Here is a 25,010-nt window from a genome sequence, read left to right as displayed (position 1 = left end):
TTAAAAAATGTATCTGTTAGGCCAAATATGCTGAAGTGCTATACACAAGATCCAATACTACTCTGTATTACTAAGTGAAGACATCTTTTTGAGTTTACATGTGCTTTGTTACTTTGTACACTGAGACAGTTCAGAAAGCCAATTCTGATATAATTTTTGCCAGACAATAACCCTCAAAACTTTTATTTCAATTGGCATTTCTTCAGTTTGCAAATGTTCGTTGTCCCTGTAAAACATCAATTTTTAGGAATGGGGAAGCATAGTTAAATATCAAAAGCATGCCCCATTTTCTGAATCAAAAACTGCCAATAACTGCCTAATAATACCTGAAGTGGGACCCAATCAGAATTTAAGTCCCTGTGATTTCCTAAATAACCAGACTATACCATTTATTTTTTTAAATATGTATTTACTGATTCCAGAGAATCATCAATGCAAGAAAAACACATTATCAGTTGCCTCCCGCACTCACCCTGACCAAGAATAGAACCCACAACCTACGCATGTGCTCTGACTGGGAATTGGACAAGCAACCTTCTGGTTTATAGGACGAGGCTCCAACCAACTGAGCCACATCAGCCAGGGCCTATCCCCACTTATTTTTAAAGCAGTTCTCTATAAACTTAAAATCCTTTACTCCCAGGGTTTGAAGCCTAAACCCTGTGACAGCCATTTCTACAACTACTAAATAAAACAGGTCTCACATAATGCAAGGGAAAATCCTCCCCAAAGATGTTGTTTAGCCGATACCTCTGAATGACGTTCTACACTTCCAGTGTCTGATCCAGAGTGCTGTTCATTTACATCATCCTCAACGTCTGACCCTGAATCCCGTTCATCCTGTACTGGGGTAGCGCCACCATCATCTGCTTAAAAATAAGACAAAAACCCACTTAAGGCGTAAGATGGATGACATCTACCAGTGAAGTGAACACAATAAATCAAGAATAATGTAAGCACTGTTACCAGTGATGAAGCATAACTAACTAATAATACTAATGTTGTAAACAAGACAACAGTATAATACTCATAAAACACCAATAATCATAACATGTATTGTGACATTAATGGCAGAAAAAATACACCATAAAAGGAATGTGAAGCTTAAGAAACATAATCAAGGACCAAGTTAACAACCTCCAAATAACTATGCCCTGGAACCATTTCAGCTTTCTTATAACCTGGATCTTTTCTATCCATAGCATTTACTTACCACCTTCTGATGTATGCATTACATGATTTATCAACTTACTTGTTTAATGTGGTTCTTTCCTCACTTGGAAGAAAGTACCAAAAGAGCGGGTATTTTGGTTCACTGCTGAATCCCTGGAGCCCAAACACTGCCTGGCAAATGATGTACAGTACTTGTTTATGAATGAAGAGCACAAGGAATTGCAGTTCAGAAATAGTGTGATCTCCTCAAAGAAAAACATGTACCATGTTACAAAATGGTAAAAATAAATTGCTACCTCACTTTAACCAATACTTTAAAAATATAGAGTAAAATTGTATTGAGAGGAATGTAGGGTTGTGGAAGGAAACGGAAAGACTTGGTTAGAAGTTTAATAAAAAAAATTTTTTTTAATTTTTAAATGAAGCAGTCACCTACAGCAAAATGAAAAAGTTGTGTAAGAATGGAATCACTATCATAGTAAAGAGCTACTCTACTTAGCTAAACAGTAAATAATAAAACCAATAATTTTGAAATTTAACAATTACGCTGCAACAGTGTGAGTTTGGGGGAGACGAAGGCACGCAAGAAGATAAAACCCGGTCCTCAAGTAACAGGAAATCACTACAAAAGATGCAAGAAAAGATGGCATAAATTAGGAATAGGGAGGTAAACATCAAAAAAAGAATGAAAAATAAGGGAACTGTTTTTTCATGTCTTTTAGCACTTAATCTTTATACATGAAATACATGTAATTACTTAAGAAATAATTTAAGACCACAAATGAACTGAAAAAAACTATTTTGAAAACATTTAAAGCAAAACAGCAGTGCATGCTTGGAAAAGCACTTGTAATCATAACTATTCCCTGCCATATATGAAGTGAACTTACAACAGAAAAAGTGGTTAACATTTAGAAAATCGCTTAAGCACTTATGATAGAAAATACCCAATAGAACTTGGGCACAAAGGGAAAGCAAACGTAACGTTTTTCTCTCCCCCCACTAGGTCCCGCCTTATTCGTCTTTGTACCTCTGGTGCCTAGCACAGTGTTAGCAGAGTAGGGCCCAGTGTGTGTTTATTTTAAAAAAGGGAAAGAAAAGAGACCAAACTTCAGTGAGAAAGGGAAAGATTTCAAAGTGAAGAAAAGGCACAAAAATCATCAGTAATTGCCAGAGGTACACTAAAATACTAACACAACTCAAACAAGGTTCCTACGTCTTCTTTACTGGGAAACCAGTGTTTTGAAGTTAAACTAGCCCTAACTCGGACCGAAAAGTCTAGACAAGGTCCCGCATCCCATCTCCCACCTCCAGCGAACAGTTAGCTCCCTTCCCTTCAACTCTCGAAAAATACTCTCAACTCCTGAAAAAAATCCGGTAACAGGAACACCTTCCCTAGGACTCTGCGCACAGTAAATCCTTAATACGGAGAACTGGCTCCCCGATTCAGAAAACGACTTTCCCTCTAGAATCCCTTCTTTAACGTTCTAACTTCCGGGCCCGCAGCGGGTCAGTGGTCTCTTCGAGCTCCGCCTTAGAGTCCACGTCCCGACCAGTCCGAGGGGGACGTCTGCGCAGCCTCCCTTCCCACCTTCGCCGGGTGCCAGGCCAGCCAGGCCGAAGAGCCGTCCAAAACAAGTAGCCGCCCGCCCTCAGCCCTGTGCCCCAGGCCCCTAACCCACCTGACTGGTCGCCGCTGTAATATTCGGAGTCCATGGCGGGGGAGGGGGGGAGGGGGGGAGACTCTTGGCTGAGAGTGTCCGCGCCCCACGCCACCCCTGTCACCTTCCCAGAGGTGCAGAACCCCCTACCCCGATGGCGCGGTGCGATGCTCAGAGGTTCCCGCTCGACTGGAGGGTTGGAGACTGCGGAGAATAAAACAGCAGCGCCAGAAACAAACACTTCGACCTATAATCCCCGACAGAAGAGGCCGTACCGACAGGAGGGCTTGACTTCCCATAAGTACCTTTGGGGCCAAAATGGCGTCTACCCACGACCCTCAGAAGAGCGCAGCGCGCAGGCGCCGTCATCTGTCAACCGGCCAATGAGAAGACGCAGCAGTAAGGACGCACGGTGTTGACAGAAAGGAGACCCTTGGGAAAGTTGAGCGGGAACTGTGACTTAAGTGCCTTTCGTTGGAGTACCCTGCTCTGTCTCTTATAGAGGTGGTAATGTTATTTTATTAGCTATGTGTTCGCGCCTTTTTTGAGGAACTTCTGAGTTACTCTTCCGGAAAATGAAGACACCTAAAATTCATTTTCCATCAGTCCACCAATACCGAGATTCAGCGAGGCGCTTGACTCGCGCCAGTGGCGCGGGGAGGAAGTGGCGCGTTGTTCTCTGGTACTTGTAGTTGGAAGCCCAGGGAGCTGTATGTGGGCCTAACCTGATCGAAGGACGTCCTTTCAGGATATTTTTCTCCCTTGTTTAAAATATCGACTTCATTTGCACCTTAAGAAGCCATTAGATCAACAGTAGTAAGTACTGGTTTTTGCGTCCATAAAAATCCCCAGTTAAAGGAGTGTGGCATTGCTACTCAGTGTTACTTGAGCCCAATGCTCCCAAGAAACAGGTATGGTTAAGAAACAACCTGACCTATTAGTGTTGCGGGAAAGGCTCACTGTGAATAACAGCCCTTCTCCCTATGACTTTGATCTCACTTTCCACCCTTTTTCCTGACTCCTGTAAGACTTGTAGATGACCCCCTTGTTTACCTGTGACAAGGTCAAAGACCTTTCCCCTTTTTTCTGAACCTGCTTCTAAGGGCAGGATACCCACCCCTCCCACCGCGAAGTTCCTGGTTTTTTTGTCTCATGAATGATTAACTGAGGTTAGAACTCTGCTCCCCTGAAAGTGGCTAGACACAGAGATAAATATTTCTGCTCACCTGGCTGACTGAAAGTTCTCCTGATTGCAAATCAATCCCAACTATAAATCATCCCACCTTCCTTTCATGTGGAAGTCTAAGGCACAACCACCTTTCCTACACACTCTGATCTTTATATCTCCCTATTGCAATGCCCTAAATAAAATCCATTTCCTTGTTCCATCTCCTTTTGTCTTAGACAAACAGGAGAATTTTCTTGCCTTTTGATTGGAAGAAGGACAGTGGAGGTATAAGCAAGGATTCCCCAAGAGGTGCAGGCTTGCAGACATCAGGCCTTTTGTTAGTTGGCAAAGCTTACTTACATCTGGGACTGGATTTCCAGGCATGCCCCTCAACCCCAGCTTCAAGATCTCATTTGGTGCCCTGGAAGGTCCACTTCCCACCTTGGAATTAAGAGGTGGATTCTTTGATACCAGCTCTGCTGTAAATTCTCAGAGTGCTCTTAGTGAAGCTATATCCTTGAACCCATTGTTAGCCACTCAGAATATGCTGGCAGGAAACAGTTCTAGGCTCCAGAAAAGGACACTTCCCAATCAGAAGGCAAAGACAGAATTTGATACCATAAAGCTTAGGAACAGCCCACCCTTGGAAACATAAAATCCTGAGAACTGACTGACCATGGCACACAACTCATTTACAAGTTTGCCCTCATCCACTCAGACATGTACTTTTGTTTCTTTCACAGAGGTGCCCTGTGAGACTTGTAACCAGGAGAGCAGTGGGTGGTCGCATCTTGTCCTGGGCTTACCCCCTGACCCTGTCTCCAGGAACCTGTGTTCTGGCCTTTTTTCTCTTCACCTAAATAAAACTTGCATTTGCTTTCACCTGAACTCACTCTTGAATTCTTTCCTGTGCAAAGTCAAGAACCTGCAGATCACAGAGTGCTTAGGGGTAGAAGCACTCTGAATATTTCTGGTTTGCCTCCAGTAACAGAGAGGTAGAAGCAGACTGAACACTCAGCAATGTGCAGAGTCCCAGAAGGCTGCAAAGAAGTTTTTGTGCAAAAGAAGGCAACTAGTTAGTGAGGCAGGATGCACCTTTTGAAATAAATGTAGAGTCTTAGTTAAAGCAATGTGCTTGTTAATGAATACACAGCTCCAAAAGAGTTTCCCTAGGCCCCTTTTCACCAGCTGGCTGACCCTCAGGCCCCTGATTGAGAAATGCTGTAACAACACAGATATGTCTTTCTGAGTCTGGGCTGCCTTGAATTTTGAGGGCTGCCATCTCACCAGTCCTCATGCCTCTCTCCAGCACCAGCACAATTGGTTCATGCTGATGACGGTGGAGAGGCACACAGAAGGGAGGCTGTTTTTCCTACCAAAGATACTAAGGCCAAAGTAGAGGGGAAGGAAGAGGCAAGCTTGCAGCAGTCCAGTACTCCTTTTCCCTTGACTGATGATAATCCAGAGACATGGATTTTCCTAAGTGATTGCAAGATTTATTTGGCCATCCTTTTGAGATACTGTAACTTGGCAAACATATCTGAGTGAAAGGTCACACAATATAAGAAACAGCCTGGCACTGGCACAGCAGTAGACCAGGGGCTGAGAGCCCTGGGTTCTGGGCTTATTGTGCTTGGTGAGACAGGACAAGCTATTAGCCTTCTAGGTATCTCAGCTGCCACATGTGTCAAATGAAGGAGTTCAATCAGAAGATTCAAGGCCTTTTAGTTTCACTATTGCATGTAAGAGAAGCTAGGACTCAAAGCCTGAACTTCCTTCTTGTGCTTGGGCCACTAGGGGGTCTGCCAGGGAAGAAACAAATTAAAACAAATACATTCTAAGCCTGCTTCCTTGGCTGTGCACGTTCTCACATCCCAGCCTCACAGCTCATTAGGACCAGTACAAGATTTGTTTGTTAATACTGAAAACTGGGAATCACTTGAAAATGAGTGGATAATAAACCGCTAAAAATCAGTACCATGGCATACCATGCAGCCACTAATATAATTGAAGTGGATCTTCAGCTCTTATGTGGAAGGATGTCCAGAATATATTAAGTTAAAAAAAGAAGTCATAAAATACTCGAAATGGTATAACTTTATTTATGTGAACACCCAAAAGAGTGGGAAAAAGCCCCCGAAAACCCTAAGTTCCTTGATAAGTATGGAGGGAAAAGGACTTTATAACAAAGACTGAAAAGTCATAGAGAGTCATAGAGGCCAGACAAATTTGACTACATAAAAAATAAAACACTTTAAAATATGCATGGTAAAAACAACACACTTAATAAAATAAAAAGATAAATAATCAGGAAACTTAAAACATTTTTTTCAACTCATCATAGACGAAGGACTGATCTCTCCCTAATGAATGTAGAGCCCCTAAAAATCAGTAAGAAGAGTAATAAAAAAATGGACAAAGGGTATGACAATTCCCAGAAAGAAACTGTTAATGGAACTAAAATACATGAAAAGATATGCACCCTAAAGTAAGATTAAAAGCATATTAAAATCATATTAAGATTCTATTTTTCAATTCTCAGGTTGCAAAAATCTGATAACATTCCATCGGTGAGGGACATGGAAAAAGAGACCTTCAAATAAGGTGCAGGTGGAAGTATATTGGTACAGTCCTCTACAGAAAGCAACTTGAAAATATATAAAAATTACAAGTGGGGGTTCCTGGAGGGAGGAAGATAGGGTTGCAGAATGGTGTCTCCTTCACTTCACCCTCAAGCTGCCTGCAGCTGCAGCCCCACCCTGTACCAGCCCAGCAGTCTCCAGTGAGCAACTGTGACCCACACCCCTCCCCCCTTGTACACAGCTGAATGTGGCCAACGTCTATCCCCACCATCACATGCTGACCTTGGCAAAGCTGCCAGAGATATTTTCAAGAAAGGATTTGGTTTGAGATTGATGAAACAGGACATGAAAACAGTTATGCTGTGGTGTGGGATTCTCAACCTCTGGTTCATCTACTGTAACACAGACTCTGGTAAAGTTACTAGGATCCTGGAGACCAAATATAAATGATGTGAGTATGGTTCAACTTTCACAGAGAAATGGAACACTCTGGGAAGAGAAATTACAATTGAAGACCAGATTTGTCAAGGTTTAAAACTGACATTTGATACCACATTTTCACCATACACAGGAAAGAAAAGTGGTAACAAGTCTTCTTACAAGAGGAAGTGTATAAACAAACCTTGGTTGCAATGTTCACTTTGATTTTGATGGACCTGCAATCCATGGTTCAACTGTCTTTGTTTCTGAGGGCTGGCTTATTTGGTATGAGATGACCTTTGACAATGCCAAATCAAAGCTGACAAGGAATTACCCTGGCTGGTGTGGCTCAGTGGATTGAGTGCTGGCCTGCAAACCAAAGGGTCACCAGTTCAATTCCCAATCAGGGCCCATGCCTGGGTTGTGGGCCAGGTCTCCAGTAGGGGGCGTGTGAGAGGCAACCACACATTGATGTTTCGCTCTTTCTCCCTTCCTTTCCCTCTCTCTAAAAATAAATAAAATCTTTTTTTGAAAGATGACAAGGAATAACTTTGCAGTGAGTACAGGACTGGGGATTTCCAGCTATAATGTCAATGATGAGACGGACTTTGGATTATCAATTTATTGTAAAGTACATGAAGGTCTTAACTCTTCAGTAAACCTTACTTGGACATCAGGCACCAAATGCACTTGCTTTGGTATTGTAGCAAAATAGTAATTGGATCCCACTGCTTCCATTTCTGCAAAAATAAACGACTCCAGTTTAATTTGTGTGTGCTACACTCAGACTCTGAGGCCTGGTATGAAGCTCACATAGTCTCTTCTGGCAGATGGAAAGAAGATTAATGCCAGAGGCCACAAACTTGGGCTTGCCCTGGAGTTGGAAGCTGATGCACCTAACAGAAACCTCTGGGAATGACTATCAGAAGAGTTGGCCTTTATATCTTTCCAGTGTGACCAGCAGGCTTTTCCACTCCCCACCCCTCCAGAAGGTGATCAAAACAAAGGATGATCTAAACAAGAGCTGTATTTTAAATATTTAGACAGTTACTTGTTAGCTTGTTGCTAGTTGAATTGGCTATCTATCCAGTTACCAATACTGCAGTTGTGCAGTCACTTATACATTATTTAAATGTATTTAACTGTTAAATACACTATGCACCAATAATGGAATAGATCTTTATGAAGAATGAAAAAAATTACAATTGTATTTGCCTTTTGGCCTGCAATTTCACTTCAGAACATGTATTTTACAAATATACTTCATTATGTACAAATGATGTATTTATAAAACTATTCATTGCCATGTTACTTCCAAAACATTGGAAATAACCTAAATGTCCAAACAGGAATGATCACAAAATTATGATAGACTTGTACAGTTCCATGTTTTGTAGCTATAACAAAAAATGAGGAAACTCTTATGTACTGCCATAAAAAGATTTCTGAGCTGGATTCAGTAAAAAATGAAAAATGCAGAACAGTGTTAGAGTATGCCATCTTTTGTGAAAAGGGGAGGACAACATATTTCTTATTGCTTATGTTTTTTTGTTTTATTATATATTTAAAAAATTTGAAAATTATATAAGAAAGTATTGGTTATCTGTTGTGGGAAGCAAGGATGGGAAAGACAGTGGAAATGAGCCTTTAAGTTTTTTATAATACATACTACTTATTGTTGCTCCACATGGAAACTTCTGCTCAACTCCTTAATTCTGTCATGGCACATTAAATAGACTTCACAGGCCACTAAACAGTTACAGCTCATAACTTGCAAACTGGAAGGCCATTCTTCAGTTACCTGTTGTGTCAAAGCTACCTGGGCCAGTTTGCCATGATTGGGCCCTATCTCCAGGCTCAATGATCCCAGCAGACATGTCTTTATGGACTCTGGCCTTGTAAGAGGGTATAGCCAGGGGCCCCCCAAAAAAGGATTTGTAATGGGGTCCAGACGTCAAGGTGTCCAGGAAATATTAAAAATATGGGATGTCCTCACCCCCACAAGTCTGAACTGTGGGATGGGACACATGGAGCCGGGCCATCGAGAGTTGTTTTGCATAGCAACAGTTTTGCAGATAACTTCTAGAACAGTCATTTAACATATCTATAACCTTTAACTGGTTTCATAGATACGTTAAATAGCTGTGGCCAAGCTTTGAGCCAGGGGGATGGGAGTGACTTCCACCCAGGATGTAACTGGGAGGCAACTACCCCTGGTTACAGAACCTGCATAAGAGCTTGGAGATGATTGACTCCACGCCACAGGGCCGTGCCTGCCTGGACTTACTATGGCAGCCCAGAAAAGCTGGAAAAGTACTGGAATGCTGACAAGTATAGCTGATAGTGGGAGGAGTCAGAAATGGGCAGAGGAAGATTGGTGCTGGATCTAAACCCAGGTTCAGCAGCCATGACAAGAAGAACCACATGGCTTTGGGTCTCCCTCTGCCATGCAGCTTAGGAAGCTGGAAAGCAAGATGTAGCAGTGATGCAGAGCCCTCTCTCAGCAGTTTGGAAGAATTCAGGAGAGATGCAGGAAGGAAAAGGGTGAAAGGACTCTTGCTGGTGGGCCATGAGAAGGTGTAATGTGGTTTTGGATTAAGAACTGGAGATCCCAGTGACACAGTTGATGGTGCTGGGAACCGAGGGAGGCCTGCTAGCTGAGCAAGGATTACTGAGAAGAACCGGGGGCTACTTGAGCCACAGACTTCCATTTCTTTTCCTGAGATACAGTACCCCAGACCAGTCAAAGGAGGAAGGAAGGACTGTGTGTGTTTGTGGGTGTTTTAAGGGACTTTGGGATTTTAATGAAGACATTAAGTCATTACTCTTAAGTCTGTATAACTTTTGAATAAATAATTCCTTTCCTTTTCACCAATCTCTGACATGGAGAACTGTAATTCCCTGGCAGCATGCAAGGTGAACCTAGTACAGGGGGGACCCCAGGAGAAGGGGGGTTCATTCGGTAACATTGTGCAACCCCTTCTCCAATGGCCAATCAGGGAAAATCATGGGAGACCACATGCACAGTACCTTTAAAGTAATACAACTACTTGTACATTTGCAGTAAAAGCCTGCCAAAACTAGCCAGGAGGGATCCACCCTATATGAATGGAATCCCTCCAGCCCATGAGGTCAATTGCTGCTTGGAGTTGGCCTGTTCCCATGTTATCTGCTATAAACTCTGTGTGTTTGGTTCAATTCTTTGTCCTGATCACCAAGAACCTGGTTATCTGTGCCCACCTGTGACAGCCCCACCTTGTATAGAAACCTTAGATGTGTGTCCTGCCCAGAGCAAAGCCCCACTTCAATGCATAATGTTGTGTGTGTCTGAATAATTATTCAATTTAAAAAAGAATTCTTTGTTTTTGTTTTGTTTTATTTAGTTTAGTTTAATTTTTGTTTCCTTATCAGATCCACATCACTGGAAGTATGCAAACAGGGGCTGCTGATATATCATAAAGGGATTCAGCTTTGCAACCATAGTTGGACAAATTGATCTCCACAGTTCTTATTTTTTAACTATTTTTAAAGTATATTTTATTGATTAAGCTATTACAGTTGTCCCATTTTTCTCCCCCTTATTCCCCTCCACCCTGCACCACCCCTCCCACCTGCATTACTGTCCCTCTTTAGTTCATGTCCATGGGTTGAATATATAAGTTCTTTGGCTTCTCCATTTCCTATACTACTCTTAACCTCCCCCAGTCCATTTTATACCTACCAATTATGCTTCTTATTCCCTTTACCTTTCCCCCATTCTCCCCCTCCCCTTCCCCACTGATAACCATCCATGTGATCTCCATTTCTGATTCTGTTCCTGTCCTAGTTGTTTGCTTAGTTTGGTTTTGTTTTTGTTTTTTTAGGTTTGGTTGTTGATAGTTGTGAGTTTGTTGTCATTTTACTGTTCATAGTTTTTTATCTTCTTTTTCTTAGATAAGTCCCTCTAACATTTCATATAATAAGGGCTTGGTGATGATGAACTCCTTTAACTTGACCTTATCTGGGAAGCACTTTATCTGCCCTTTCATTCTGAATTATAGCTTTGCTAGATAGAGTAATCTTAGATGTAGGTCCTTGCTTTTCATGACTTTGAATACTTCTTTCCAGCCCCTTCCTGCCTATAAATTTTCTTTTAAACTATTTTTATTATGATAAAATATATATAACATAAAACTTGCCAGTTTTAAGTGTACAATTCAGTGGTATTAAATACATTCACAATATTATGCAGCTGACATCATTATTATTTGCAAACATTTTGATCATCCCAAACAGAAATTCTGTACCCATTAAGCAATAACTCCTCATTTTGCCTTCCCCACAGCCTCTTGTAGCCTCTAATCTACATTTTTGCTCAATGAATTTGCCTATTCTAGATATCCCATATAAATGGAATAATAAAATATTTGTCCTTTTGTAACTTGCTCACTCATTTCACTTAGCATATTTGCAAGGTTCATCCATGTGTCAAGACTTCATTTTTTAAAATGTATAGATAATATTCCATTGTATGTTATACCACATTTTGTTTATCCATTCTTTTGTTGATGGACACTTGAATAGTTTTCAACTTTTGGTTACTGTGAATAATGCTTTTATGAGCAACAAAGTTGCATGATAATAAAATTAACACAAAAAATTAGGTTTATTTTTTATACGCCAGTAATGAATAATATAAAAAGAAAATTAAGAAAATGATTCAGTTTATAATAGCATCAAAAAGAATAAAATACTTAGGAATAAGTTTAACCAAGGAAACATAAATTTGTGTACCAAAAACAACAAAAAATTGCTAAAAGCAATTAAAGAAGATATAAATAAATGAAAAGATATCTCATGTTTATGGATTGGAACACTTAATATTGTTAACATGCTGATGCTACCCCAAATAATCTACACATTCAATACAATCCCTATCAAAATTCCAGTGGCATTTTTTGCGTAAATGGAAAAATTCATCCTCAAATTTATATGGAATTTCAAGGAACTCTCAAAGAGTAAAAGCAATACTGAATTAGAATGAAGTTGGAGGACTCACAGTTTCTGATTTCAAATTTTACCACAAAGCTACATTAATTAAAAACAGTGTGGCATTGGCATAAGGATAGATATATATACCAATTGAATAGAACTGAGAGTCTAGATGTTGGTATAAATTAGGCTCTTCCATGAGATCACAAGGAAAGCATTCCAAGGATCCATACATGAGAGAATGTGATGTGACAAGGTTTATGCTGGTGGAAATAGAAGCTGCCCTTTCGGTTTTGAATGTCCCTTCTCTGTCTATCTTGCCATGGAAAAAGTCCAACTGTCTCCTTAGCAAGGCCAAAACAAAAGTCAAGACCCAGAGTTTCTGCTTCATATTAAAGCTTAGTTCTTTTGGAGCCTATGTAGTCTGCTGTGGGCCCCAATAGCTACTACAGCATCACGGTTGTGTGTTCCTAGAAGAGAGAGCACACAAATGAATGGGGCAAGCACAGGTCATGAGCAAGAGAGAGAGAGCACACAGAACCTCAAGGCCAGTGCAGGTTCCTAGGAGACAGAGATTATTTCTTTGTCCTCCTGGGATTATAGTAGCTTGGGTTTGGGACAGAGCAGATGCTTTTTCAAAATAACCAATGACCTCCCCAAGCTTTCACCAGCTTTTGTTAGGTTCACACTTGTAGTTAGAGTGACAGACCTCTAAGGTCCAAATCCTCCTCCTGCACACCCTGCTCCAAAAATCTGGTACCTGAGGCAGGGAAGGGAGATGTGTTAATCACTTGGTGGAGCAATGTTATAATCCCCTGGGGTGTGAAGCAAACATGCTTATGTTCCCCAGTTTATTAAGCTCAATGTCTAATTCCCTTTGATCTCTTCATTAATATCTAGTTCACTGCCTATAGTACCACAAAAATAAACCCTTACATCTATGGCCAACTGTTTTTCAACAAGGGTACCAAGGTCATTTAATGGTGAAAGAATAATCTCTTCAACAAATGATACAAAAAAATGATATCCTTATACCAAAAAATGAAGTTTGATACTTGTCTTACACCATATACAAAAATAATTCAAAATGGATTAATGACCTAATGTAAAAGCTAAAACTATAAAACTTTTAGAAGAAAACATAGAAGCAATTCTACATAACCTTGAGTTTAGCAATGGTTTCTTAACCAAGACACCCAAAATATAGACAAATAAAGAAAAAAAGATAAAGTATACCTCAATCTAAAACTTAGGCATCAAAGGATCAATATCAAGACAGTGAAGAGAAGATGGAGGTGCATGTAGATACACTGTGCCTTCTCACACAACCAAAATAAGGACAACAAATTTAAAAACAAAAACCAACCGGAACAGCCAGAAAATTGAACTGTGTGGAAGTCTGACAAGGAGTTAAAGAAGAAACATTTTTCCAGACCAGTGGGAGGGGGGGAGATGGGCAGCAGGGATGGAGAAGACTCATGGGAAGGCAGTGGTTGGAGGGCCTGGGTGGGCTACGTGACGGCTGGCAGACCAGGACTACCAGAACTACTTTACCTACAAAGGAGTTCCCGTAAGGCTATCAGCTGATTTCTCAAAAGAAACCTTGCAGGCAAGAAGGGGCTGGAAAGAAGTATTCCAAGTCATGAAAGGCAATAACCTACATCAAAGAATACTCTATCCAGCAAAACTATCATTTAGAATGGAAGGGCAGTTGAAGTGCTTCCAGATAAGGTCAAGTTAAAGGAGTTCATCATCACCAAGCCCTTACTATATGAAATGTTAAAGGAACCTATCAACAAAAAGGAAGAAGATCAAAACTATGAACAGTAAAATGACAACAAACACAACTATCAACAACCAAACCTAAAAAAACAAAACCAAACTAAGCAAACAGAACAGGAACAGAATCACAGAAATGGAGATCACATGGAAGGTTATCAGTGGGGAAGGGGAGGGGGAGAATGGGGGAAAGGTAAAGGGAGTAAGAAGCATAAATAGTAGGTACAAAATAGACAGGGAGAAATTAAGAATAATATGGGAAATGGAGAAGCCAAAGAATTTATATGTACGACCCATGGACATGAACTAAAGAGGGACAGTAATGCAGGTGGGAGGGGCAGTGCATGGTGGAGGGGAATATGGGGTGAGAGGAATGGGACAACTGTAATAGCATAATCAATAAAATATATTTTAAATAAAGATAGTAAAAAGACAACCCACAAAATAAGACAGCATTTTGCAAATCATATATGTGATAAGGGCTTAATATGTAGAATACACGAAGAACTCCTACAACCTGGTAACAATAGTACAAACAACTAATTAAAAATGGGTCAAGGATTTCAATAGATATTTCTCCAAAGAAGATACATGAGTGGCTGATAAAGACATGAAAAAATGTTCATATCATTAGTCACTAGAAATGCAAATCAGACCACTATGAGAAACCAGTTCAAACTAACATGCATGGCCATAATAAAAACAATAGAAACTAAGAAGGGTTGTGGATGTGGAGAAATTCAAATCTTCACACAGTTGCATGTGGAAATGCAAAATTGTGCAGGCACTGTTAAAAAGTTTGGCAAGTCCTCAAAAGATTGAACATAGGATTACCATATGAGCCAAGAGTTCTACTCCTTGGTATAAGTGCTAAAGAATTGAAAACAGGGGTTCAAATGGATTCTTTATTTTTTAACACGGGGTGGACCAAAAGTAGGTTTACAGTTGTTCCTATGGAATATAATGCAGTAATTAATAAATAATAATACAAGAATAAACTGTGGGCCCACCTGGTGTGGTTTAGTGGATTGAGTGCTGGCCTGCAAACCACAGGGTCGCTGGTTCGATTCCATCAGGGCACATGCCTGGGTTGCAGGCCAGGTCCCCAGTAAAGAGCACGCAAGAGACAACCACACACTGATGTTTCTCTCCCTCTCTTTCTCCTTTCTTTTCCATCTCTCTATAAATAAATAAATAAACAAATTCTGTGTTTTGCCTGCTCACAACTGTAAACCCACTTTTGCCCCACCCTGTGCACTTTTAATTTTGGAGTAATTTTAGATTTACAAAAAGATTTGTAAAAACAGTGTAGTTTTCAAACATCCCTTATCGAGTTTTCCTTAATGGTAACATCTTACATAACCACTTGTCGTTATATTTGTCAAAATGAAGAAACCAACACTGTTTCATAACAAAGAACAAAACCCTAGACTTTATTTAGATTTCAACAATTTTCTACTAATGTCCTTTTTCTGTCCCAGAACCCCATCTAGGATACCACACTGCCTTCAACTATCGTGTCTTCTTAATCTCCCCAGCCTATCACAATTGCTCAAATGTCCTTTGTTTTCCATGATCTTGATAGTTTTGAGGCATCCTGGTCAGATATTTTGTCCCTTGGTTTGGTTTGCCTGATGTTTTTTTCATGATTAGACTGGGGTTATGGGTTTTGAGGAAAAATTCCACAGAAGTGAAGTATCCTCCTGAACATAGCATGTGAACACGACTTATTGCAGGAGATATTAAACTTGATCACTTGATATGTTAGTCTGCTTGGGCTACCATAACAAAATCACAGACTGGGCAGCTTAAACAACAGGGATTTATTTTTTCACATTTCTGGAAGCTGGAAATCCAAGATCAATGTGGCAACAGGGCTGGTTTCTCCTAAGGATTTTCTCCCTGGTTCGTAGATGGCTACCTTCTCTCTGTCTTCACATGGTCTTTCCTCTGTGCACGGTGCATAGCTGTGTCCTAATCTTTTCTTAAAAGGACATCAGTAGTATTGCATTGGGGCCCAATCTTAATGACTTCATTTAACCTTAATTTCTTCTTTAAAGGCCCTAATTCCAAATATGGTACATTTTGTAGTACTGGGGATAGGATAGGGCTTCAACATACAAATTTGGGGGGACAAAATTCAACCCATAATGTCACAGATGGGCACAGGTAACCAGGTTCTTGGTGATCGCAGACAAAGAATTGAACTGAACACAGAGTTTATAGCAGAAAGAGAGCAGATTTATTAAGCAATAGTACACCCCACAGAACTTGGGAGCAGGCCAACTCTGAGCAGAGATTGACCTCATGGACTGGAGGGATTCTATTCTTATAGGGTAGATCCTTGGATAGTTTTGGTGGGCTTTTATTGTGCATGTACAAGTAGTTGTATTTTAAAGCTACTGTGCATGTAGTCTCCCGTGATTTTCCTTGATTGGCCACTGGAGAAAGGGGTCGCACAATGTTAATTTATTATTATTATTATTATTATTATTATTATTCAATTACAGTTGTATGCCTTTTCTCCCCATCCCTCCACCCCACCCCAGCCGAACCCACCTCCCTCCCCCACCTCTACCCTCCCCCTTGATTTTGTCCATGTGTCCTTTATAGTAGTTCCTGTTATTATTATCTTTTTAATCTTTTTTAATTGTTGTTCGATTATAGTTGTCTGCTATTATAATGAAGCAAGGGTCGTGTAGTGTCTTCTGCGCAGGTGCATTTATGAGTCAACATGATTCAGCGCTTTTGCAGAAAGCAGGAATAACCGGTCTTACAGGGTCTCTGTCTTGTATGGATGTCCTTTATCTTAGCTTGGGCACCTCTGCAGTTTCCTCGTTTCTGACTATCTCCTGCCTCAATAACACTTGGTTAGGGTAGTGTCTTCTAAGTATTTCTAATATAAAGTTACTCTTTTTTCCCCCCATACTTTAATCTTTGGAAGTGAATCTGGCCTACAAGGGGAGACTGTAGAATTCTTTAATTAAAAACAATCAAACAAGCAAGCAGAGTATTCCTGGGCACATTCTTTCCATTTGTCCTGTGTTTTTGACCACCTAGGTATGGGGATTGTGTGAGCCCTCACTGTACCCTGCTTGTGCAGCTTGCTTCCAGCTGGCCTGTAGTTCCCTCAGTCAGCAGGTGTGGTGACAGTTCTTCTTAACCTGGCCAACTTCAGATATGAAAATAGGTGACAAGGACACTATAGCTCCCTGCTCAAAAGGGGCTGCAGTTTTACTGAACACACAAGCTCATGTTTCTGAAACAATTGTGGTTAAGATGGTATAATTACTGGACACTCTTTCATTACTCAAGTTCATTGGTTTGAATCCTGGCTTTGTCACTTTCTAGCTGTGTGACCTTGGGCAAGTTACGTAATCTCTCTGTGTTTCAACTTCCTCATCTACAAATTGATAATAGTAGGATTAAATGTGTTTATATGTAAATAATGATTTCTGGGACATAATATATATGATAGTCATTATCATTATTATTCTCAGGCACTCTGAAGATATTTTTTAAAATCTAATAATACCAATAATTCTTGCTTTGAAAAGCTTACTATCACTCCATTCTCTTACTCTGAAAAAAATACATGCTAAGAGGTAAATTATAATACTTGAATAACAAATATCATAGGAATTGAAAGGAAGGTGAGAATAGAGTGAACTATAGTAGTTAGGGCCAACTTCCTGGGAGACGACTATTTCAGCTGGTATTTGAAAGATAAAAGGCAATTTAGATAAGTGAGGGATCATGTTTTAATCATGGTAGATTAACTATTATAACAACACAACAAATTTCAGTGCTTAAAATAGAAAAGTTTCTTTCTTGCTCTTGTTTTTTCCTTTTTTATTGAATTTATTGGGGTGACACTGGTTAAAAAAATGATTAGGTTTCAGGTGCAAAATTCCTGAACACATCATCTCTACACTGTATTGTGTGTTCACTGTCTCAAGTCAAGTGCCCCCCACCAGCCCTCCATGGGAAATCACCACACTGTTGTCCGTATCCATGAGTTTTTTTTCTCTTTTTTTCATTTTTTGCTCAATCCTTCCACCTCCCATTTAGCTCCCCTACCAGCTATCAGCTTGCTCACTATGACTATGTCTCTATTTTGCTTGTTAGTTCATTCCGTTCATTAGATTCCACATATCAGTAAATTCATAGTACTTGTCTTTCTCTGGCTGACTTATTTCACTAAGCATAATGCTCTCCAGGTCCATCCATGATGGTCCAATATTTCCTGCTCTTGTATATGGGCAGTGGTGGGGGCAGAGGTGGTACTCTGTTTCTTACAGTCATTTAAGAACCCAGGCTCTTTCCATATTGTGGCTCCACCATTTTCTAGGGCCTCAGAATCTCCTGCTGGATGCTCTGCATGCTACCAGCTGAAGGGAGAAGAGAGACAGTACAAGATGGCACAGGAATTTATAATGGGCCTGGCTTGCAACTGGAGCTTATTACATGGCCACTCCTAAATGTGAGTAAGGCTGGAAAGAATATCCCAACTGTAGGACCAGGAAAAAAAGGAAATTCATCTTGGTGCACACAGAACCCTCTAGCCAGGGATAAGAAATCCATGCTGCCCTGGCTAGGCAGCTCAGCTGGTTAGAGCTGATAAGCTGATATGCCAAGGTTGTGAGTTCGATACCTGGACAGGGCACATATAAGAATCAACCAATGGATATATAAATAACTGAAATAACAAATTTCTCTCTCCCCTCCTTCTTCTCTCTCTAAAAACCAATAAATTTTTTAAAAGAAAGAAATTCACCCTAATGCTTTATTCCCCTCAGAAATGAAGCTTTTGTCAACGAGCCCCTCACCTTCAAACTCTCCCAAGAGCTGAAGTACTATTATCACCACCACAATCAGAACCATAAGCATCATTTACCTGGTTTATTGACTTTGGCACATAATCAGGTTTTGCTTTCCCCTCCCACTACCTCAACCTCTCCAGGGCAATCAAATTAGTCACCAGCATGTGCCATTGACCCTGATCCTGGGGCAGAGTGCCCTGTTTATGACTAACTGCCTACGTTTAAAAACCAGGGCCCAAGACTGAGATTTATTAACTGGTTGCCCACAGCTCTTCAGAGATAAGAAAGTGACTCTTACATTTTGTACCCCTACTTTGTCCCTCCTGCTGCCTTGGATGAACCTCTGAGTGGGTTCCCCAAAGGGGTTATGGTGATAAAGCACAATCAGAAATGAATCATTTCCTTCTGGATGAGATGATGGACTGAAATGGCCTTCTTACCCATTAGGACTTTGGATCCAAGCTCCGCCCAGTCTAACAATGTCTATCTTACAGCTGCTGGTCCAGGGAGGATTAAGTACTCTGGTTGGGCTGGTGATACGGCATTTCTGTGTCATGTCAGAGCCAAGATCCTCTAGGGAACACTAGTCCAATAGCTTCTTCCCTGCACCTTCCGTATCTTCTGAGCCATATCTTCCTACCATTCGAGGAAGCCATGTGTGGGGTCACCTATTCTAGGATAACATTCTATTCTGGCCCTTGCTGGCCTCAGCTAGAAAGAGTTCTCCTAGCCTCGATTGCACCTGGACCTATGGGATCTACGCTGGTTCTCAACTGCAGGTAATCTTGTTCTCCAGGAAACACTCGGCAGTATTCAGAGACATTTTGATTGTACTACTGGGAGAGTGTATCTAGTTGGTAGAGGCCAAGGATGCTGCTAAATATCCTACGATGCACAGGAAAGCTCCTCCCAACCACCCAACAAACAATAATCTAGTTCAAAATTTCAATAGTGCCAAGATTGAGAAGTCCTAAACTACACAGATAAATCATGCCTTGTGATCCGCATTTTTGCACCGTGCATGTTCTGTTTCTAGGGAAGCAGGGAAGGCCTGTTTCTTCTTAGATATCCCTCTGCCCTCACACTGGAGACCAATGAAATGAAAGAGAAATACCCTTCAGACCCTGGGTTTGGACAGGTTGGGAAAGAACCTTCCCTGAAAATCTCCAAAAATAGGATGTCTCACACATCCTTGGGCATAGGGAAAAGGGAGGCCAGGTTAGTTTGAAGGTCAGTGTGGTGTAATGAAGTTCACTGAGCACTGGCCTTGGAGTCAGATGGACCTCAATTCAAATATTGCCCCACCACTTTTAGCTACATGACCTAAGCAAGTTCCTTAACTTCTTTGGTTTTAGCTTTCTTACAATGAAATGAGTAACACCCCTAATTTTTAGGGTTTTGATGAGGGTTGAATGAGATGACACATACAAAGAGCCCAGCACATTGAAGGTACTCTCTTTAAACTGAGGATTCTGAAATTCACTGAAGAGTAGCTCAGTGACAAAGATCTATACTGACCATTGTGCTATTTTGTAGCATTAATGGATAACTTGGCTGCTGTTGGCTAGATGGGAAGATAAGGGCCACCAGGAAGCAAGCAAGTTTAAGTCTTCAACAATATGTTAGTAGAGCTGAAAATAAAATGCCTATTGCTCTTCTTTTTTAGTTGCTATAACCATACTACAATGGGTTCCATCCTTAGGGAGAAACGGAATGAAACACATGTGGTTCCATGGAGGCACTTTGGCTTAACTCAGAAACATATTTTACCTGGCTGGTATGGCTCAGTGGAGTGAGTGCCAGCCTGCAAACCACAGGGTCACTGGTTCAATTCCTAGTCAGGGCACATGCCTGGTTTGTAGGCTAGGTTCCCAGTAGAGGGCACGTGAGAGGCAATCACACACTGATGTTTCTCTTCTTCTCTTTCTCCCTCCATTCCCCTCTGTCTAATAATAAAATAAATAAAATCTTTTAAAAAAACATATTTTAAAAGTTAGCAAAATATTCGCATCTTGAGGAGAATTGTGGAAGTAGCATTAGGCTGTGAAAAGGAAGAGCCTATCTTGACTTCCCCAAGCCCATCTTCTTGATTTTCAGGATTCGAAGTACCTCATCAATGGAGAACCTGAGCCTACGGGGAAGTAGTCCCTCATAATGTCCCCTCTGAAACCTGCTAACTCACACAACAGTCAGGCCAGGTCTTGGCAATAACACGCACACATTTTGCTGGGAGGGAGGACTGGATGTGCAACTTGAGAAAGATCAGCAACAAAATGTTCACGCCCCTTGTTTCTATAAGGTCCCTTCTCAAACATTCCTGTAATGACACAACACAAACAAAGCTGTGAGTACATATTATTCATTTCAGTGTTATAGAGGACAGAAAAGGATTGGATGCTTCCTGATGTCCACTTAGGGAGGATGGTTACACAAATGATGGAGTGTGTATAGAATGGAGTATGGTGCTGTCTTCAAAGACTACAGCTTAAAATTCAGTACAAAAGTTTATTATATAATGTTGAATGTAAAAAGGGACAGAAGACAAGTTTGTAGATATCTAAAATGTATTTCTGTTAAATTTTGCTTAAGACAGGTAAAATTGGATACAGAGGTGTTTTAAATCATTTCCTTCTATACCCATATTCTGTCCCATTATTTTTTTTTTTTTTTCTCAAGAGCAATGGAAGAGGGTTGTAGAGAACAAACACAGTCCGGTGTTGGGATTCCAGGTAAGGGGCTCACCATTTCTGAAGCTTCCATGTGGGAGTCAAATTGTATCTTTCTAAACCAAAGAAAACATGTGCCATGCGAAGCCCCCCAAAAGCAAGTACTGGCACAGAAATCAGATGAGATTTTAGGGGGTGGGAAGTTAGTGGCACTAGAGTGGAACTTGAGCACAGTGCTCCTGGTGGGGAGCAGGTAGGGGCTGGCTGAAAGGCTGAAAGCACACCTTTCTCCTAATGGCCCCTCATTAAGTCATCTCCCAATTGTTTCCCTTCCTTTGTCATGCCTGGTCACTTGTAAGAAACAGAAACTCCTTCAAGCTGTCTCAACAAAAGGAACTTTTAGCAGAGGGAAGCTGGGGACTCCACAAACCTCCTCCTCCCCCAACCCTGCAGGAAGTAAAGGAAACTCAGGAAGCTGTCAGCCAGCGGCAGCCGCAGCCTCTGCCTCTCTCCAGGGCCACAAAGGGCCTCCACCTCTGTGGCTCTTCTCTCACCAGCACTTGGTTTCTGTCCCCAGTAGAGGCCTGGTATAAGGGTTGCCACACTGTCGTGGCCTCAACTCTACATAAAAATGATAGTTCCCACATCTCTGCTTGCAGTTCCCAAGTTACTCCACATACTGGGAAAGTGAAGGAATCTGACTGGGCAGCTACAGGACCACCGAGGCATCTCTTCACCCAAGCACAGGGTTGCAGTGAACCGGTATCTTTTTTTTTTTTTTTTTTTTGAACCAGTATCTTTAAAACCCTCATCCTCACGCTAACTTCCAGGGCCTCCTGTGCCCTGCAGTCTGGCCTCTCCCGAGGCACACAGCTGGATGTCCTTCCCTTCAGAAGGGCCTGTATTTGGCTCACAGCAAAAATGCCCCCTTCGTTCAAGTTCCAGCCCAAGCCAGCCTCTTTGTTCCCAGGGCAGCTACTGGGAATCTACGTGCCTGATAAGGCTTCCTGACTGTCTCCTGTGTGTGTGCCTCAAGTTAGAACACAGGTGCTTGGGAGCAAACTTCCTGCTGTCAGCTTCTTTGGAGTCCTCATGACTCCTGGGAAGATGCTGATCTCCCTGAATGATCAGCTGGCTGATTGTCACCAGGGATTTCGCTGATGGCCAGCAAAATGTATGTGAGTACGAGCTCTGATGGCCTGTGAGGACTCTCTGCTGAGGAGGCCAGGATTAAAGGTCAGAGTGCTGTGAGGCTCTGCTTACTGGGGTTGCAGGAGCCTGTGGGAGTGGATAGGCCTGGATACTAAGGACAAAGTCCGGTAATAAATTACGTGAGCCCAGAGGGCTGGGCCATTTCCTCCTCAGGCCCTTCCGTCTTTTCTGCTCTCCATACTCTCCTCCACACCCTGAGCCCTGGCACTGCCTCCTGTCCTGCTCTTTCAGAGTGCCTAGGCTGGAGGAGAAGGGAGTCAGCCAGCCACCAGTCCTGATAAGGTAAGGGAGCACCTGGGAGCTTCTCTGCCTGTTGGATGCACTGGGCCTACAGGCCTTTGTCCTGTCAGTTGGGAGGATGGGAAAAGTAGGTCACCTCTCAGAGGAGGGTGGCTTGGCAAATGGGGTATTGGGAGGCTCAAACATGGGTAAATACTATAAGGTGCACCTGCCAACAAGGTGGGACAGGCCTATGAAGTGGAGAGGTAAAGATCCACTTTAGGAGCCTGGAAACAAGAAACAAGAGGAGGGAGAAGTGTCCTGGCCCTACAAGAAGGCAGATGTACTAACCAAGGGAGAAGGCAGTTGCAGAGGCTGCCCGAGCCCGGCAACCTTCTCAAAGCAGGAGGGTCTTGCCATGGCATCAGGTGTCGTGAGGATATCCCAGGGGTACCTGGCAGCTATCAGCTGTGCTGCATGTGCCATTGCAGTGTACACTCATAGCACAATGGTGTTATCGCCTCGGTTTCATGGATATGGAGACTGAAGACCATAGAAGTTGAAGTGTCCACAGGAAGGAGCCGAATTGGGGCTTCACTCTAAAACCCGAGTTTCTCTGAGTCACATGGGTGTTTGCCTGGACAATTGTGAATGATCAAGTTAGTCACCTCTGGATGGCCTGGACACTAGAGTGAGGCGGGACCCTGCCAATCTGGTCTCAAAGCCTCCTCTGGGTGACCTGTGGGTTGTCCAGGAAAGGAGTAACTGAGGGGAGGCCACCACTGAGGGCTCCCATAGCTGCCTCACCTCAGTTGTCAGCATGGCGGGCATCCATCCCAGTTCACAGAGGAGGACATTTGAGACATGGACATTGGTAGGGACTGGCCAAGGTCAGGCTTCTGGCGGGTGTGGGGTCCCATCCCAAATCTCCTAAATTGGGTTTGTTTATTCCTTACAAATAGGCTTCCCCCTCTGGTTCTACTCTATAATTCTGGACTTGAATTTTGTTCTCAGCCATAAAACCCATGAATTTTGTTCAGAATTTTAGTTTGAAGAAAACCAAAATGCTGTGTGGGGCTCTTTACACCCAGAGCACACTCCTGAATGAACAACTCAGCTCTACACACTTCTTGCAGAAGGCTTTCCCCAACACTTAAACCCACTGGGCACCTGCTGGCTGGCCCTCAGGGGCCTCTTTCAGCAGAACCTCTACCCTGTGTGTCTATCTTGGGCCCTGCTGCATCCTCAACATGGGCAAGTACTAGGGGGCCCAGGTCTGGGGAGAGGTGACAGGAGGGAATACCCATCCAAGTCACCTAAATGCATTTACATAACTTTGTGTTTTTCATGGCTAACCAAGGTTCTTGCTTTCTCATTTTCACTCAGTCCATATATAACAACCTATTCAGGGAGAAAGAACAGTACATTTGTCACAAGAAAAACATTGAGTTGAAATAGGATGAATGCCTGGCTCAATGCCACTGGACTATGAATGCCTTGAGAGCAGGGGCTGAACCTCCTCTGTCCCCTTGTTTTCACTCACCCACAGCATGGCAGAGACAAGACACTTGACAAATGTGCATTGAATAAAGGTCTGGAGTAGTTTGTAATAGAAGTAAAGCTGCAAGTGAGGTTAGGTTTCTAATCCAGTGCCATTTTAGACACTCTTATCTATCTCCTCAATTAATCAAGCAGCAGGCATCATGTTCCTTCATTGCAGGATGGTCAGGAGAGACTGTGCAAAGGAAAAGTGGGCTTCAGGAAGTCAGATATAGAGATCAAAGGGGCCAAGACAGCTTGGGGAGGGTCAATGGCAGAGAAGGAAGCTGTAGAGGAAAGATATCCATGGTGGGGAGCAGGGGATAAGGTAGCAGCAACACACAGATGCAAAAGAAAGAAAGTACCTGTCTAGATGGGGGTCTCTTAGCTCTACATTGTCACACATGACAAGGATATTGGCAGTGGAGGTGACCAGGCTCTATGCCCACTAAGGAAGGACAGGATGGAAGACTATGGCTTCACATCTTCACCATGGGCTTACCTGGGCAGAAGAGAAGAGACCCCGGGTGAGGACCCAGGAACATTGTGTCTCTGGGCCAAGGGCACCACTTAGGGACATGTACCTCCTGGGCTGCCAGTCCCATGTCTTCATGGGAATGGCAACCTGCAGACATCACCCTCATGCTTAGCCAACTTAAGTGAGATAGCACTCCCTTTCAGCAGCGGAATATGTCCTTCTGAACGTCCTCCAGGGCCCTGGGCTGCAGAGAGGGCCTGAGCTATCCCTGGCTAGATCAGGGCACATGGAAAGCCTCAGAATCTGGGCTCAGAGGCCC

General features: G+C 42.3%; 2 protein-coding genes and 1 pseudogene across 11 annotated transcripts in view; 2 read left to right on the top strand and 1 right to left on the bottom strand.

The window, feature by feature from the left end:
- IWS1 (interacts with SUPT6H, CTD assembly factor 1) overlaps positions 1-3,144 on the bottom strand; it is a 55,708-nt gene extending 52,564 nt beyond the window's left edge. For 2 of the 5 annotated variants that reach the window (XR_006656752.3, XM_045203027.3), the window contains exons 1-2: positions 2,856-3,144; positions 751-869 (exon numbers count right to left, since the gene is read on the bottom strand). Coding sequence is in view for 4 of the 5 variants with exons in the window: in XM_045203027.3 (XP_045058962.2) it covers positions 751-869; positions 2,856-2,889 (153 nt within the window). In the remaining variant the exon portion in view is untranslated. The remainder of the gene's footprint in view (positions 1-750; positions 870-2,855) is intronic. The other 3 variants (XM_053918549.1, XM_045203026.2, XM_024569620.3) reach the window with 3 other exon arrangements.
- A 1,878-nt stretch (positions 3,145-5,022) lies between these two features.
- On the top strand, positions 5,023-10,720 carry LOC112313153 (non-selective voltage-gated ion channel VDAC2 pseudogene; annotated as a pseudogene).
- Positions 10,721-22,610: 11,890 nt separating this feature from the next.
- The window catches only part of MYO7B (myosin VIIB), a 111,458-nt gene continuing 109,058 nt past the window's right edge, over positions 22,611-25,010 (top strand). For 4 of the 6 annotated variants that reach the window (XM_045203146.3, XM_045203147.3, XM_045203143.3 and 1 more), the window contains exon 1: positions 22,616-22,737. The gene's annotated coding sequence lies outside the window, so the exon portion shown is untranslated. Of the gene's footprint in view, positions 22,738-25,010 lie in introns of all 6 variants that reach the window. The other 2 variants (XM_053918547.2, XM_045203145.3) reach the window with 2 other exon arrangements.

Source organism: Desmodus rotundus, chromosome 2, assembly GCF_022682495.2.
Source record: "Desmodus rotundus isolate HL8 chromosome 2, HLdesRot8A.1, whole genome shotgun sequence".
NCBI classification, from domain to species: Eukaryota; Metazoa; Chordata; class Mammalia; order Chiroptera; family Phyllostomidae; genus Desmodus; species Desmodus rotundus.
The sequence above is the reverse complement of the archived record's forward strand: the minus strand, read 5'-3'. Positions and strand labels throughout refer to the sequence as shown.